Source organism: Erythrolamprus reginae, chromosome 5, assembly GCF_031021105.1.
Source record: "Erythrolamprus reginae isolate rEryReg1 chromosome 5, rEryReg1.hap1, whole genome shotgun sequence".
Taxonomy (NCBI): Eukaryota; Metazoa; Chordata; class Lepidosauria; order Squamata; family Dipsadidae; genus Erythrolamprus; species Erythrolamprus reginae.
The window spans coordinates 113,400,843-113,418,030 of NC_091954.1; the positions used below are offsets into that span (position 1 = coordinate 113,400,843).

Sequence of the window (17,188 nt, forward strand, 5' to 3'; positions counted from 1 at the left end):
ATGATAATATCTTGGACTAGAGGTTATTTTTTTTCCTAGATTTACTACTAATATCATCTTTATTATTATATTAATGAATAATTGTGTACCACTATTAGAGTATTAGTGGGTTAATTAGCTATTAGTATTATCTGGAGGGTTAAAGTGTATGATTGGTGTTAAAGTAGTGTGAATATAATAGAGGAAATGTAAACTAATAATGAGGCAATGAAAGAGAATTTTGGAGGAGTAAGAGAGGATATAAAGGAATTGGATGATAGAATGGAATTGAAAAGGCAATAGCTGCCAGCGAACAGAAAATTTAAAAATGGAAGAAAGAACAGAAAAAACTGAAAGGAAGCTGGAAGAGACAGAGGAAAGACTATTGCTGGCAATAAGGAGTTGGACGATGCTATTACTTATCTCGAATTAGAAAAATCAGAGTTTTATCTAAAGTTTCAAAACATTTCAGAGAATAAACAAGAAACTTATTATTTTAATATGACAGGCCTATTGGCTGATTTGTTCCAGATAGAAAAAAAGGGAAATAACATTGTTCAGATCTATTGGATGCATACAAATTATGCATGCCGCTACAGATTGCCGAGGGAGATACATCTTAGATTCACAAAAGAATGATGAGAGATCGGGTTTGGTTCCGGCACGCTGAATACCACAAAATTTGGTATGGACCCGAATTGTGTGGGTTTGGTTCGCCCAACACTACTTATTAGCATGATGATTAGACTTATTTTAGTTTGAAAAGGCTGCACAGCACCAGAGATGGTTCTCAACATTATGAATGAAGCCTTCATAAAGACGTTCTCTTATTTGTAAGCAAAATTGAATGAGGTTTTCTTTTCATGATAGTGTCCTGCTGCTGGGATTACATGAATATACATGAGACATAATCCTGGACTAGTTAATATCTCTCCAGCCCCCCCCCCCCCCAAAAATTATCCTTTATATTTGGATAAATTTCATGGGCATGTGATACAGTAGGATTTTAACATGATTGTGGTATGCTTTCATGTTTGGGACAAAATGGATTACACAACCCTTGATTGCTTTAAAAATTAATCATGTTTAATGTGTGTGGCACATGATCAGAGGCAACCTCATTAGCTCGAATTAATGTGACTGTGTCTTGTTGACAAAGTTCAAGCACAAATGAGACAGAGCATCAAAAGACATGTTGCTCTTTGTTTCCCATCAATGGAATATATAAAAGAGGAAGAATAAAAACAGCATCATACAAGAGGACACAGCCACCTGCAGATCCAACAGTGAGCATCAAACAAAAGCAGGAAAATGATGGGGACAGGGATATTTTTGTCTGTTTTGCTGCTTGCTCTGTTGACTCTCTTCTTCCTGAAACAACTCTGGTCCCGAAGACATTTGCCTCCTGGTCCTTTGGCTCTACCTTTCATTGGGACCATCTTGGCAAATGGGTTTTGGTTAAGCGAAGATTACTTCCTTAAGGTATTTAAGTCTAACCAGTAATAAGCAACATAATTTTAACTTGGTTTTTTTTATATCAAAATGATGGACAAATGTATTAATTTAGTAAAATGCTTTCACACAATGAGGAATACATTCTTCAAGGGCTAATGATGACACTTGATTGGTTATTTTCCACATCATACCTAAATATTCAAGAAAGACTTGCTTATAGCTGCTTCACAGTGTACTGTGTGAAATAGAGGGGCTGAATGGAGCATGGATGATCCCAGAGTTGATTAACAATATGGAAAATATAGAAATACCATCAAATATATAGGCAGATCATAATCTGTTATCAATACACTGGAAACGTTATTTTAATCCACCAAGGCAAAAATGAAAAGAAATATAACAAACAAAACTATTTTGAAACAGCAAATAAACCAGGGAGATGGTTGGACCACCAATTAAGAAAGGAAAAAACAGAAAGATTAATACAGGAATTAGAGGAGAAAAAAGGGAAACATATGTCATGGAAAAGAAGAGAAGAAAAAGATTTTTGTTCAAATATTGTATGATCAGGAAAATATTGATAAAGAAGAGGTTAAAAGATATCTGCAGGATAGAAATCTGCCAAATATAACAGATGAAGATAGAGAAATGTTCAATGGAAAGATTACATTAGTGGAAATGAGAGAAGTGATTAAAAAGCAAAAAAATATAGTAAAAGATTCAAGAACCATTGGAAGAAATAATGTTGGAGGTGTATAATGAAACTTTGGAAAAAGGGATAATATCACAATCTTTACATTAATTACATTAATCCCAAAAGAAGAAATAGATATCCAAAAAACCCCACAAAATTTTAAGCCACTCTCGCTGCTGAATGTATAGATTATAAAATATTCATAACAATTATGGTGGAACAAGTAAAAAAATATGAAACAAAATTATTCATACAGATCAAAATGGTTTCTTCCCAACTGGCAGATAAAACATAATACTAGAGTTATATTGAACATGCTTAAATATTATGAAACTCATCCTGATAAACAGCTTGCTTTAATTCTGGTCAGTGCTCAAAAACCCTTTGGCAATCTGAACTGGCAATTTTTGAACACACAATTGGAGATGATGAGATTTGGGGGGAAGTTTAATAGAATGATTAAGATGGTATATTCAAATCAAACAGCAAAGATAATACAGTAGTACCCCTAGATACGAGCATAATTTGTTCCATATGGGAGCTTGTATCTCGAGGCAACTCGTATCTGGAACAAGTTGTTTTTCCCCTCCGAGATAACCAAAAGCAAGGAATCTTGCGCCACCTAGTGGACGCTCGGCTCGTATCCCGAATTTGAGCTCGGGAATAGAACAGAAATGTCTCTCCCCTCGTGGCTCGTATCTTGAAATACTCACATGTAGAGCAGTTCGTATCTAGAGGTACTACTGTATTAAATGGGGAAACAACAGAAAAAGTGAATATACATAAAGGGGTCGGACAGGAGACAGGGAAGCTCGTCTGAGGCCAGGAAGGAGGAAAGAGGAAAAAAGCAAGGAGCGCACAGCAGCAGCAGCAGGGGGGGGAAAAGGAGAGCTGAGCTAAAACCGGTCATCCAGGAAGTTACTGCCGCCGGTCAGCTGGAGCTGGGCATGCAGCTTCATTTCTGCCAGTGGAACTGCATTCCATCCCGTCCTCCCTGCTGCCCACCTCTGATTGTGCCCAACAATCTGGGACTTCATTTTACTGACCTCAAAAGGATGGAAGGCTGAGTCAACTTTGAGCCAGTCAAACTGAACAGCCAAACTGCTTGTGGCCAGCAGTCAGCAGAAGTAGCGTGCAGTACTGCATTCTAACCACTGAGCCACCAAGGCTCATACACCACCAAAGTCCTGACAACGTAACTGCAGTTGAGGAGCTGGTGGCTGAAAAAAGAAGTTGAAGAAGTTGAGAAAGCCCCTGAAAACCATCCAAAAGTAGTGTTCAAAGGATGCGTTGGTTCAAAGGAAATGTTGGTTATGACCTATAAAGCCCTTCATGGCATCGGACCAGAATATCTCTGGGACCGCCTTCTGCCGCACAAATCCCAGAGACCTGATAGGTCCCACAGAGTTGGCCTTCTCCAGGTCCCGTCAACGAAACATTGTCATCTGGTGGGACCCAGGGGAAGAGCCTTCTCTGTGGCAGCCTCGACCCTCTGGAACCAACTCCCCCCGGAGATTAAGACTGATCCACCCTCCTTGCCTTTTGCAAACTTCTTAAAACCCACCTATGTCGTCAGGCATGGGGAAATTGATTCCCCTGGGCCCTCCCCACTTCATGTATGGTTTGTATGAAATGTATGATTGTTTTTATATTAAGGGTTTTTAAATTGTCTTTTTTAACTATTGGATTTGTATTGTTTTGTTGTTGTAAGCCGTTCAAATCTCCGGAGAGGGGCGGCATACAAATCTGGGCGCAGTGCCAAAGGATCTCAATGGACATTTGAAAACCATCGGAATTGACAAAATCTCCATCTGTCAATTGCAAAAGGCCGCTTTACTGGGATCGGCAAACATAATTCGCCTCTACATCACGCAGTCCTAGGTGCTTGGGAAGCGCCCAACTGGTGATGAAATACGAAATCCAATAATAACAATAATTTAAATCCTTTTTATTGCATATGGAAAATTATAAAAGATCTACATACAATACCTTTTTTAAGAAAGATCTGTATGAATTTAAATAAATTAAACATGAATGAAGGAAGGCGGTTAAGAAAAAAAAAATGATTTAAAGAATAGGGACAACCTAAAGGAGAAAATGGTAGATACTGAGGTTGTGAGACACTTCACCAGAAGATAATTTAAAACTATAAGATGATTTATAACTTACCCCCTCAAGGGAATTTAAGTACAAATATTATATATTATGCTATATGTTAATTGTTATTGTTATCATTGCTTAGCGTACTTAAATAAGTAATTATATTATAAGAATTATTTTTGTTTGTTTCTTTGTTTGTCTGTCTGTTAGTATGTGTTAATTTGGCATTGTTTCAATTTATGATTTATACCATTTATTTTATTTGTGTAAATGTGTATATATGTAATAAAAAATTAAAAAAAAAAGAAAAAAGAAATACGAAATCCAGCATAGTGATCTCGTTTGCTGTGTTCTATTGACATGATGATGATGATGATGATGATGATGATGATGATAATAATAATAATAATAATAATAATAATAATAATAATAATTGTTCTGTCGGGCTCTCTGGTAGAATCCTCCCAAAAATGCACCGGTACAAATTTCAGACACACACATGTTGGAAAATTCAAAACAATGTTCTTTATAATGAAAATTCACTTAAACCAAGCCCTCTTTTAATATAGCAAAGAGCACTCATCTCCAAACAAACTGGTAATTTGTACAAGTCCCTTATCAGTTCTGTGATACTTAGCTTGCAGCTGTGAGGCAATTCACAGTCCTTCTTCTTTCACAAAGTGAAACACACTTTGCTCTGGTTTAGTTTCAAAGCGGGGGAAAAGCAGCACACAAAAGGTCAAAGTCAGTAAAGCAGTCACGAAACACAACGATCAGATAATCCCCCACAATGGCCGAACCCACAGGCTGCTATTTATAGCAGCCTCACTAATTACCACAGCCCCACCCAAGCACAGGTGGCCTCATTTTCTTTGCTAATAATCTCTCAGTTGTTGTTGCCTATGCATCGCTCTCCGCATGCGTGGCTGTATCATTAACTCTTGTTCTGAATCCAAGGAGGAGCTAGAGAATTGATCTCCTTCTGAGCTGTCTGCCACACTCTCCTCCTCCCTGTCACTCATGTCTTCTTGGTCAGAGGAGCCTTCATCAGCAGATTCCACCGGGGAAAGGTGAGGTGGAATGAAGGAAACATCTAAGAGATGATGGATTTCAAGCAGAAACAAAGAGAAAGCCAAATCCCAGGAAAATAATAATAATAACAATAACAACAACAACAATAACAATAATAATAATAATAATAATAATAATAATAATTATTATTATTATTATTATTATTATTATTTAGATTTGTATGCCGCCCCTCTCCGAAGACTCCGAAGACATTTATACAAATAAATGAAATACAAGCAGAAAAATTCTTGGCAGGAATCAAGGTGGTGGTGGTAGAAATTTCTAAAGAGCAGACAATTGAAAACTCTTAAAATTGAGGATTTAGGAATGACTGTAAATGGCATATTAACTATAAATAATTTGTTTTATTTGATTGTAACATTTTTCAACTTTGATTCACTTGGCAGGCTGCAAAACAATATGGAAATATATGCACCGTGTGGATGGGACCTCACCTTCTAGTAGTGCTGTCTGGATTCAAAGCTGTGAAAGAAACTATGGGCAGCTTCCCAGAAGAATTCTCTGGTCGAATGGTTGATGCTTTCACATTTGCTGCAGCGAAAGAAAGGGGTAAGTGCAAATAGTAAGAGATTGTATCTAAATAAGCATCAGATTGTTACAATTTATGTGAATGACATGCATAATATGTGTGGGGAAAGTAAGGAATAGTTTAGAAAACATTAACAAATAGTTAAATAGTTAAAGTCATGAGATAAGCAGAAGAAATATTGCATTCACCCATTTTATACCAAATTATTATACATTTCCATTGCATTCTATCTTGTCCATTACATTGATATATTCACTTAGGCCAGTGTTTCCCAACCTTGGCAACTTGAAGATATTTGGACTTCAACTCCCAGAATTCCCCATACAGCTGGGGAATTCTGGGAGTTGAAGTCCAAATATCTTCAAGTTGCCAAGGTTGGGAAACACTGACTTAGGCATTACAAGTAGACTTACAACCCCAATTGAGCACAACATTTGTTGCTAATGGAAACAATTGATAACGGGCTGTAGGAAAAGCAAGTAGGATGCTTGGCTGCATAGCTAGAGGTATAACAAGCAGGAAGAGGGAGATTGTGATCCCCTTATATAGAGCACTGGTGAGACCACATTTGGAATACTGTGTTCAGTTCTGGAGACCTCTCCTACAAAAAGATAGTGACAAAATTGAACGGGTCCAAAGACGGGCTACAAGAATGGTGTAAGGTCTTAAGCTTAAAACTTATCAGGAAAAACTTAATGAACTCAATCTGTATAGTCTGGAGGACAGAAGGAAAAGGGGGGACATGATCGAAACATTTAAATATGTTAAAGGGTTAAATAAGGTTCAGGAGGGAAGTGTTTTTAATAGGAAAGTGAACACAAGAACAAGGGGGCACAATCTGAGGTTAGTTGGGGAAAAGATCAGAAGCAACATGAGAAAATATTATATGACTGAAAGAGTAGTCGATGCTTGGAACAAACTTCCAGCAGACCTGGTTGGTAAATCCACAGTAACTGAATTTAAACATGCCTGGGATAAACATATATCCATTGTAAGATAAAATACAGGAAATAGTATAAGGGCAGACTAGATGTACCATGAGGTCTTTTTCTGCCATCAGTCTTCTATGTTTCTATGTTTCTAAAAGAATTAAATATTTTTATAATAAAAAATAGCCTAGTCAGAATCTTACAAAATGGCAAAATTGCATTAAGGTTTGGTATTCGTGCCTGACATTTTATCTATCTATCTATCTATCTATCTATCTATCTATCTATCTATCTATCTATCTATCTATCTATCTATCTATCTATCCTATCTATCCATCCATCCATCCATCCATCCATCCACCCATCCATCCATCCACCTATCTATCCATCTAATCTATATCATATTGATATACAATTTGATAAGTTGATATTAAACCCTCTCTAAGCAATTTACAAAGTCAGCCTATTTGCTATCTATCTACCTATCTACCTATCTATCTATCTATCTATCTATCTATCTATCTATCTATCTATCTATCTATCTACTACCTACCTACCTACCTAACTCTCTCTGTCTCTCTTTTTTATTGGACTTATATGCTGCCCCTCTTTGTGGACAATATACAATAACATATCTGATCCAATTGACATAAATAACTAATCTTAAAAAACGATTCTAAAAACGCTAAAACATTAAAAATCATTCTTTCAGACATACCACACATTCATTGGCCAGAGGCTAAAGTTTAGTGACCCCAAGTCTGGTGGCATAAATAAGTTTTCAGATTCTTGCAGAAGGCGAGGAGGGTGGGGGCCAGTGTTCACTGTAAGCTGCGTGCATGTGCACGCGCGTGCCCCAAAATACCCACCCGCGCACCCTTTTCCACGTGCGCGCACTGCCCATCCTCCTGCCAGTCGGCTAGAGAGGGCAGGGGCACGCCGGCAGTAGAAGGAAAGGGAGCCACGGCCGCCCCTGCCTCCCCACTGTGCCTCTGGCCCCCTTGCGCCCCTGGCCTCTCGGTGTTGCCTCCCGCCTGCCTGATCCGCCCCCTCTTCTCCTCCACCAAAAGAAAAGCACGGAGCCTGCCTGCTTGAGCCTCCCGTTGCTCCACGCAGCTTTGCCCTGCCTGTCATCCTGTGTGAAGCGCTGAGTGAGGGAGTCAGGAAGGTCCTCCTGCACCCCCAGCCGAAAACACAACGGAGGTCTGCCGCCACCAGCTTGAGCCTCCCGTTGCTTCACCCTGCTTCGCCCTGCCTGTCATCCTGGACCTCAGTTGTGTTTTTGGGGGGGAGCGGCGGGAAAGCCCTGTGCTGGCCAGGAAAGCCGCTTTCTGGGAAAGCAGCGCGCCTTTCAGACACGCTGCTTTCCTGCACCTCTTTCCTTGGGGGGGGGAAGTGGCCTCCTCCTCCCCTGCCCAGGAAAGAGTTACAGGAAAGCAGCGCATTTGAAAAGCCTGGTGCCGGTCAGCAAAGCCGGCTGCCCCGCCGGAGATGTGGAGAGAAAGAAGGGAAAGAGAGGGAGGGAAAGAGAAGTGGAGAGGAAAGAAGGAGGGAGGGAAGGAAGGGAGACAAAAGTGAACGAGAGGGAGAGAGAAAGGGAGGAAGAGAGGAAGGAAGGAAGAGATAAATACAGTGGTACCTCATGATACGAACCCTTTGTCTTATGAACAACCCAAGATACGAACCCAGGGTTCAGAAAATTTTTGCCTCTTCTTACAAACTTTTTTCTTCTTACGAACCCGCCACCACCACCGAGAAGCCCCGCCGCCCAGCTGTTGCTTTTTGAAACAGCCGGGGGCCTTCCCAGCAGCCTCCTGAACCCGAAAGCCAAACCCAAATTTCCGGGTTCGGCGTTCGGGAGGCCGCTGGGAAGCCCCACTGCCTGGCTGTCAGCTACTAAAACAGCTGGGGGGCTTCCCAGCAGCCTCCTGAACCCGAACGCCAAACCTGAATTTCCGGGTTCGGCGTTCGGGAGACCGCTGGGAAGCCCCCCGGCTGTTTGAAAAGGTGACAGCCGGGCGGCGGGGCTTCCCAGCGGCCTCCTGAACCCCGAACCCGGAGGTCTGGCAAAAGTTTGGGTTTGGGAGGCTGCTGAGAAGCTCCGCAGCCCAGCTGTCATCTTCTAAAACAGCCGGGGGGCTTCCCAGCAGCCTCCTGAACCCAAATGCCAAACCCGAACTTTTGGGTTTGGCATTCGGGAGGCCTCCGAGAAGCCCCGCCACCCAGCTGTCACCTTTTAAAACAGCTGGGGGGCTTCTCGGCGGCCTCCCGAATGCCAAACCCGGAAGTTTGGGTTTAGCATTCAGTGTTCGGGAGGCTGCTGGGAAGCCTCCCAGCTGTTTCAAAAGGTGACAGCCGGGCGGCGGCATTTTTTTGTGGGGTTTTTTTGTTGTTGCATGGATTAATTGACTTTACATTGTTTCCTATGGGAAACAATGTTTTGTCTTACGAACTTTTCGTCTTACGAACCTCCCCCAGGAACCAATTAGGCTCGTAAGATGAGGTATTACTGTATAAAGGGAGAGAGGGAGAAAGAGAGGGAGGGGAAGAGGGGAAGGAAGGAAAAGAGAGAGAGAAAGAAAAAAGTGGAAGGAAGAGAGAGGGAAAGAAAGGAAGGGAGAGAGAGAAAGAGAGAGAGAGAGAAGATAGGAAGGAAGAGAGAGAGAGTAAGAGAAAGCAGCAAGAAAGAAAGAGTGAGAGAGAGGAGAGAGGAAGGAAGAGAGTGAGAGAGAGGAAGAGAGAGGAAGAAAGCAAGAGAGAGAGGAGTGGAAGGAAGAGAGAGAGAGAGAGAAATGATAGAATAAAGGCGAGAAAAAAAGAGAAATGAGAAAATGATTGAGGTAGAGAATGACAGGAAAGAGAGAGAAACAGAGAGAGAAGTGACTCTTGATTTAAAGTATATGATAAAAGCACTTAAATAATAACAGAGAAAAAAAAACCCAGCCCTCACCTGTTTTTATTAATAGTTATGTTTTTGGATTTGCTGGTTGTTTTAGTTTTAATAGTAATAGAGTTTGGTTATTTATTTATTTTATTTTATTTATTTTGTTTATTTTGTTTGTTTATTTGTTTATTTGTTTATTTGTTTATTTGTTTATTTGTTTATTTGTTTATTTGTTTATTTGTTTATTTGTTTATTTGTTTATTTGTTTATTTGTTTATTTGTTTATTTGTTTATTTGTTTATTTGTTTATTTGTTTATTTGTTTATTTGTTTATTTGTTTATTTGTTTATTTGTTTATTTGTTTATTTGTTTATTTGTTTATTTGTTTATTTGTTTATTTGTTTATTTGTTTATACTTCTATGCCGCCCAGTCCCAAGGGGACTGCCGCTCAGACACTATACTTTTCCGCCCACCCCCCAAAAAATTAGAGGGAACATTGGTGGGGGCGGTACAAATCTCCAGGGGGAGCAGATTCCAGAGGGCTGGGGGCCCGCACAGAGAAGGCTCCTACCCTAGGCCCTGCCAAGCGACATTGTCTAGTTGATGGGACTAGGAGAAGGCTGTGGACATTGGGATTCATGCAGCAGGAGATACTTGGAGAGATACTTGGAGAGACACTTGGAGAGATACTTGGAGAGATATTTGGAGAGATATTTAGAGATATACTTGGCAAGAATGAGAGATTACTGGTTATAATAAGTTATAAGGAATCACTTAACATTGTCTGCTGATGCCCTCAGGAATCGTTCTCTCCAATGGCCACACCTGGAAACAGCAGCGACACATTGGCGTCACTTCTCTGCGGAAGCTGGGCCTGGGGAAGAAAAGCATTGAGCATCAGATAGAAGACGCAGTTCAGACTCTGGTGGAGGTTGTTAGACAAACAAAAGGCATGTAATTTGGGATAATGGCTCAAGTTCCTGTGTACGTCAAACAAAAATTGTGTATTTGATATGATTTTTTTAAAAAATTGAAACTATTGACAGCATTCCCAATAATGTTTTTCATCCTGTAGAAGTCCTGCTCTTTAATAATTCCTTAAGAAATATCTTCATTTGCAGGAGAGCCTTTTGACCCATCACTTCCAGTAATAAATGCAGTTTCTAACATCATATGTGCTTTGAGTTTTGGACATCAGTTTGCTTCTGAAGATGAAAACTTCCAGAAGTTAATTCAAGCCCTTGAAAGAATTGTGAAATTCACTGGTAGCTTTTTTCATTTGGTAAGTCGCGTTTTCTATTCAAGAAGAACTGTTTCCCTCAGTATTTTCATGTAATCATGAATCAAATCTATGGAGAGAACCAACTTGTTGTACATACTCCTGGTCAGTTGGAGGATGATGAAGATATTGAGGACTCTGATTCAAATAGTGTATATGAATTAGTGGGGGCCCCAGGGTTACAGATAGTAGAACAAGTGGGAGGCCAGCCACAGGATGGGACTATGAGTTCAGGATCTAGCAAGGGAGAATCAGACGCTCGCTGGGTTAACCCTAAATTCAGAAGGGCCCAAAAACGTAGAGAACAGAGGTCTGGAAGAAGATATTAAGGAGAGGAATGGGTTAAATATTGTAGTGATGTATTTGGCACGTCAGGGGGTCAGTGGGGAAGAAGGGTGGAGTTTCAACGTTGCCGATGAGAAAAATGGATGTTTTTCTTGCCGCTCTCAAGTAAGCAAAAGTATTGTGTGATTAACAGTCAGGGCTGCTGTTTTTAGAGATCATGGATTTAGGAAAATAAATCTTGTTAAGTGAAGAAGGAGAAGGAATGTGAGAAATGCGGTCAAGGGAGATAACGGACCAACAGATAAGTGCGTGTATGAATTCCAGAAGAGCAGAGAAATAAATGGAGTTTCTTTATTCATGATATAATGCATTTAATAAGAGTTATTTGTAATGGCTAAATTTCTACCAGAAACCAGAACACAACTTAGAACAAAAGAGAAATTCCCTGACAGGGAGAACAATTAACTAGTGAAACATCTTGCCTGAAGATGTTGTGGGTGCTCCACCATTGGAGATTTTAAGGAAGAGGTTGGACAGCCATTATCTGAAATGATATAGAGTCTCTTGCTTAAACATGTGTTGGTCTAGAACAGGGGTCAGCAACCTGTGGCTCTGGAGCCACCTGAGAGTCTTTGGGCTCTCTGCCAAGGCTCCCTGTCACCCTGTCAGGGCAGTGGCATGGTTGGAGCCTTAGCGCGGGAACAAAACACCCCTGCACTTGCTTTTGCATGGCAACAGGATTCCACCTGGTACATTTGCTCTTACCATAGAGCAAAGACTGCTGGGCGAGAACGGTGGGGCAGATCTTGCTGGGTGGGGGGCATCCTCCATGCCTGGCCTTGGGGGAGTGGCATGGGGAAGTGTTCCCCTGTCCTGCCAAGCACAACAGCCCAGCGGGGGGAGATGTTCCAGCAGAAACACCCCCAGTGGAGAGTTGGATGATGGAGAGGACATTCCTGGAGCCCCTTCTCTCTCTCTCTCTCTCTCTTTCTCTCTCTCTCTCTCTTGCAAACCTGGAAGTAGCCACCCACCATTTCACGCCAGTCAGGTAGTGAGCGTGGGGGGAAGACAGAATTTATCTATCTATCTATCTATCTATCTATCTATCTATCTATCTATCTATCTATCTATCTATTCAATTTTTATGCCGCCCTTCTCCTTAGACTCAGGGTGGCTCACAATATGTTAGCAATAGCCCTTTTTAAAGGAGCCAGCCTATTGCCCCCACAATCTGCGTCCTCATTTTACCCACCTCGGAAGGATGGAAGGCTGAGTCAACCTTGAGCCGGTGATGAGATTTGAACCGCTGACCTTCAGATCTACAGTCAGCTTCAGTGGGAAAAAGAAAGACAGATGAGAGAAAGATAAGAGGGAGGGAGATGGACATACAGAAAAAGACTGGTGGCAATATACACAGATCAAGTCGAGATTCCATAAAGACAAAACAACATATATACTTAGGAAGGATAATAATATATTAGGTAAATTATTAACCACAGATCAAAGAAAATTGATAGGGAAAACATATAAATTTCTAATTAATAGTAAAAATATAGAATGGATATTAAAGGATAACATGATTAGTTGGTGTAGAAATTTAAACAGAGAGATAGATCTGAATACCTGGGAAAAGGTCTGGACGCATAACTGGAAAATAACAAAGTCAACTGCCTATAAAGAAAACCAGATCAATATGTTTTATAGATGGCACTTACCACCAAGTAGAATTTCAAAAATGTATCAAACTAATTCGCCTAATTGTTGGAAATGTAAAATAGAAATAGGTAGCTATTATCACTGTTGGTGGACGTGCCCAAAAGCTAAAGAGTACTGGAACATAATAGAAAAATGGCTGAAAGAAATAACTCAATTAGAGATTAAGAAAGCACCAGAATTTTTTTTATTGGGCATATCAAATTATAAATACAAAAAAGATATATATATTATTTAATAGTTCATATATTAGTAGCAGCTAGGTTAGTTTTTGCACAAAAATGGAAAGATAGTGAGATTCCAAAAGAAACAGATATTCTTAAGAAGATTTTAGACTGTGCCGAATTAGATATGATGACGAGACGGTTAAATAATCAAGAAGAATCAGAATTTTATGATATCTGGCAGAAAGTATATATTTGGTGGGAAACAAGGAATAAGAGATAAGTGTGTTGCTATATTATTTTGCATATTTGAATTTAGTATTAGAATTGTATAATATGGTAATTATTAGTACAAATATAAATTTCTTTCATCTCTTTTATTTTTCTTCCCTTTTTTTCTCTTTGTTTTTTCATAAAAACTTTTTCTTTTTCAAATATATCTTTATAAATTTTGATACAGATTTATATTTATATTAAGATTGAAATTTTTAATCTATATGACAATATGTGTTTTACAGATAAACTTTTTACTTTTATATGAAGACTTCTACTTTGAGTGGAGCGACTGTAGCTCCATTAAGTGTTATATGTTTTGTCTGTTGTGTTTGTTACTTTGAAAAAACCAATAAAAATATTATTAAAAAAAGAGAAAAAGAAAGATGAGAGAAAAAGAGAGATAGAGAGAGAAGGAGATAGAGAGGGAGAAAGATGAGAAGGAGGGAGGGAGAGATAGAGGGAGAGAGACAGTTACACATTTCTTGTGGAAAACACGGAGCCACAAAATCTGCGTAGATGTGGCTGGGGAGGGTGAGAGTGAGTGACATCGAGTTGGCCACACTCACCCAGGTTTTGTAACTCCTAATGTTTTATTATCAGTGTGAAATGGTCTCTAGTGACTCTTTGAGTGTTAAAGATTGCCAAGTCCTGGACTAGAAGATCACCAAGGTCTCTTCCAACTCTCTCATTCATTATGAAAATATAACAATCCATGTATTTAATTCAGAATTTAGGCTGGGATGTGAATTCATTTGGTCTATTTTTATTTTTTTTTGAGTCATGCCTTACTTAGCCTTGGGTCACCATATTTAAGAAAGGCTCCTGGACAGAATGAGATAATTTTATAATAGCTTCAAAATGATCAATCTGCCTCTACCATGATTCTTTTCTGGAAGAATTTGGGAATGGCTTTTCTGGAGGACTTTTGAGGTCTGATTCCATGGATGTTTTAATATGCTTGTAGTGTTTTTATTGAGCTATTAAATGCTGTCTATTACTGTGAGCTGCTGAGTCTTCTTTCATTGTAGTGGGAAGTAAATAAACTACTTTTTCTTTTCCATTTCTATTAGATATTTATTGCGTTTCCACAATTAATGAGCTACCTCCCAGGCCCTCACAAGGAGGCCTTGGGTTCTTTAGAGGTGATCTCTTCCTTTGCAAAGGAGGAAATAGAGAAACACAAGGAATCCAGCGCTCTGCACGAGCCACAAGATTTCATTGATCACTATCTTCTTCAGATGGAGAAGGTATGGGTTTATTTTAGTTCAAGGACTTATGACATTCCTGGCTGTAAGTAGACATGAAGAGCTAGTGGTATTGCCTTCCTTGGGTTTTCTTCCATTTTTTCATTTCCTGTTGTGTTTAGCCCATGTTAAATTCAAGTAAAAAAAGAACAATATTGTATCTCTGCAATCTTAGACATTATTTATGGGGGAAGTTAGAATTAAAAATATTAACAGGGATTTTTAAAATTAATTCATATTTAACTAAATCCTTACCCAGAAATGTTTGGACTAGAACAGCGATGGCGAATCTATGGCACGGATGCCACAGGTGGCACATGGAGTCATATCTGCTGGCACGCGAGCCATTGCCTTAGCTCAGCTCCAATATGCATGTGTGTGCCAGGCAACAAACTTGTGGCTCACACAAAGACTATGGGAGGGCATTTGTGACTCCAGAGAGCCTGCAGAGAGACGGGGGAGGGTATATTTACCCTCCCCAGGCTCCATGGAAGCCTTTGGAGCCTGGGAAGGGTGAAACACAAGCCTATTGGGCCCTCCAGAAGTTGGGAAAGAGGCCATTTTTGGCCTCTAGGAGGCCTCCAGGGGGCATGGGAAGCTGTTTTTGCCCTCCCCAGGCATTGAATTAGGGCTGTGGGCACTCACACATGCACAACAGTGCACGCCCACGCTCTTTCGGCACCCTAGGAAAAAAAGGCTCACCATCACTGGACTAGAAGATCTCCAAGGTCCCTTCCAGTTCTATTCTGATCGATTTAATAGTCACCAAAGCTTGAAATTAGAGAGGTCCTATGCATCACTTTGGACATAATTTTAGATTTAGATTCTCTAGTATTCTCAGTCATCCAGATCATGGTCATGGTTGTCCCAAAAGTGCTTTTTCAGGAGGCAACTGGACTTTCTTGTTTTTTATTTGAAGACGTTTGCTTTCTTCAGCTCTGAGAGGATAGTGGGGTATGGAAGGATTTATATTCCTTGCAGACAGCAGGAATATACTGTAAATCTCACAGGAAGAGAACCTGGTCTGTTTGTTGTTGAACAGACACAACCTTGACTACTTCGGTGGTTTGGTAAAAACTTAATGATGACTCGGAAGAATCTAGCATGCATTCAAAAACTTGCATGGTGTTGCGTGGTAGCCACAAAAGTTTATACGGTAGTTTGGCCACTCATGCACATCATCTTTAGGCATAACTTTCAATTAGCTATATATATGGCTAGCTGATGAGGCCAAAATAAGACTGAAATAGATCTATCCTAGTCTCCCTTATTTTTCAAATTTAGCCAAAACACATATGTCATATGTTTTTTTGCTGAATTTGAAAATTAACGGAGACTAGGATAGATCTATTTCAGCCTTATTTTGGCCTCATTAGCTAGCCATACCCTCACTGGGACTTGAACCTGCAACCTTTGCCTTGTAAGGCAGAGAATTAACATCTAGGCTACAGTATCCAATCCCTTCAGCCCTGAACCAGGGTAGGGTTACATATTTTTGTGTCAAATCACCCTGGTGTATTGAAGGAACATCACAGCTCCTTTTTTTGCCTCTCAGCCCAACCCAGGGCCGTTTCCAAGGCAGCTAATTTTTTTGATAGCCGTTATATATAGTTATATATAAATAACTAATAATATATATATAAATAACTAATAATATATATATATATAAATAACTAATTATATATATGTTTTTGTAGATTTTCACGGGTATATGTATGTAAATTGTTCTGAGTTTGGGTTTTGCCCCGTGTAATATTTTGCATGTCTATACGACGTTTCGGTGAAATCACATTCACCATCATCAGGCTGAAGTTGTAAGCTTCGTGCTGCTGTAAATATATTTAAATATAAATATATTTACAGCAGCACGAAACTTACAACCTCAGCCTGATGATGGTGAATGTGATTTCACCAAAACGTCGCATAGACATGCAAAATATTACACAGGGCAAAACCTGAACTCAGAACAATCTACATACATACATACATACATACATACATACATACATACATACATACATACACACACACACACACACACACACACACACACATATATGTATATGTATATATCAGTTAAGTATATATAACTACTGTTCCACATACAAACATTAACTGAGATAGCCAACCATAAAATAAAAGGAAATGAGTTTAAATTCTTCAAAAGCCAAATCACTTTTTGATTTTGGATACTTTAAGATAGTATCTTAGTGTGAACCTATCACTTTAATTGTTACTCTCCTGCATTGATTTAGCTATTTAACCACCAAGAATATATTTATTCTAATAACCTGTAGCACAGAGGGAAAAATAACCACATAGAATTATTGTAATTTTCTTTTCTTTTTTGTTTTAAACATCAGAGCAACAATGACCCTGACTCTACTTACAATGAAGAGAACTTGGCTCAGTGTATTGTTGATTTTTTTAGTGCTGGAACAGAGACAACCTTCACTACTATAATGTGGGCTCTGCTCCTCTTGACCAACCATCCTGACATCCAAGGTGAGACACAGCTAGCAATGGGAACAAATGCCATTCTCAGGTTCTTCAATGCACAGAAA

The 17,188-nt window shown here is 39.6% G+C and overlaps 1 protein-coding gene across 1 annotated transcript in view; it reads left to right on the plus strand.

Moving 5' to 3' along the window:
* LOC139168241 (cytochrome P450 2J5-like) overlaps positions 1-17,188 on the plus strand; it is a 96,779-nt gene that overhangs the window by 73,883 nt on the left and 5,708 nt on the right. The window contains exons 5-9 of the mRNA XM_070753760.1: positions 5,707-5,869; positions 10,464-10,613; positions 10,785-10,945; positions 14,451-14,627; positions 16,988-17,129. Coding sequence (XP_070609861.1) covers positions 5,707-5,869; positions 10,464-10,613; positions 10,785-10,945; positions 14,451-14,627; positions 16,988-17,129 — 793 coding nt within the window. The remainder of the gene's footprint in view (positions 1-5,706; positions 5,870-10,463; positions 10,614-10,784; positions 10,946-14,450; positions 14,628-16,987; positions 17,130-17,188) is intronic.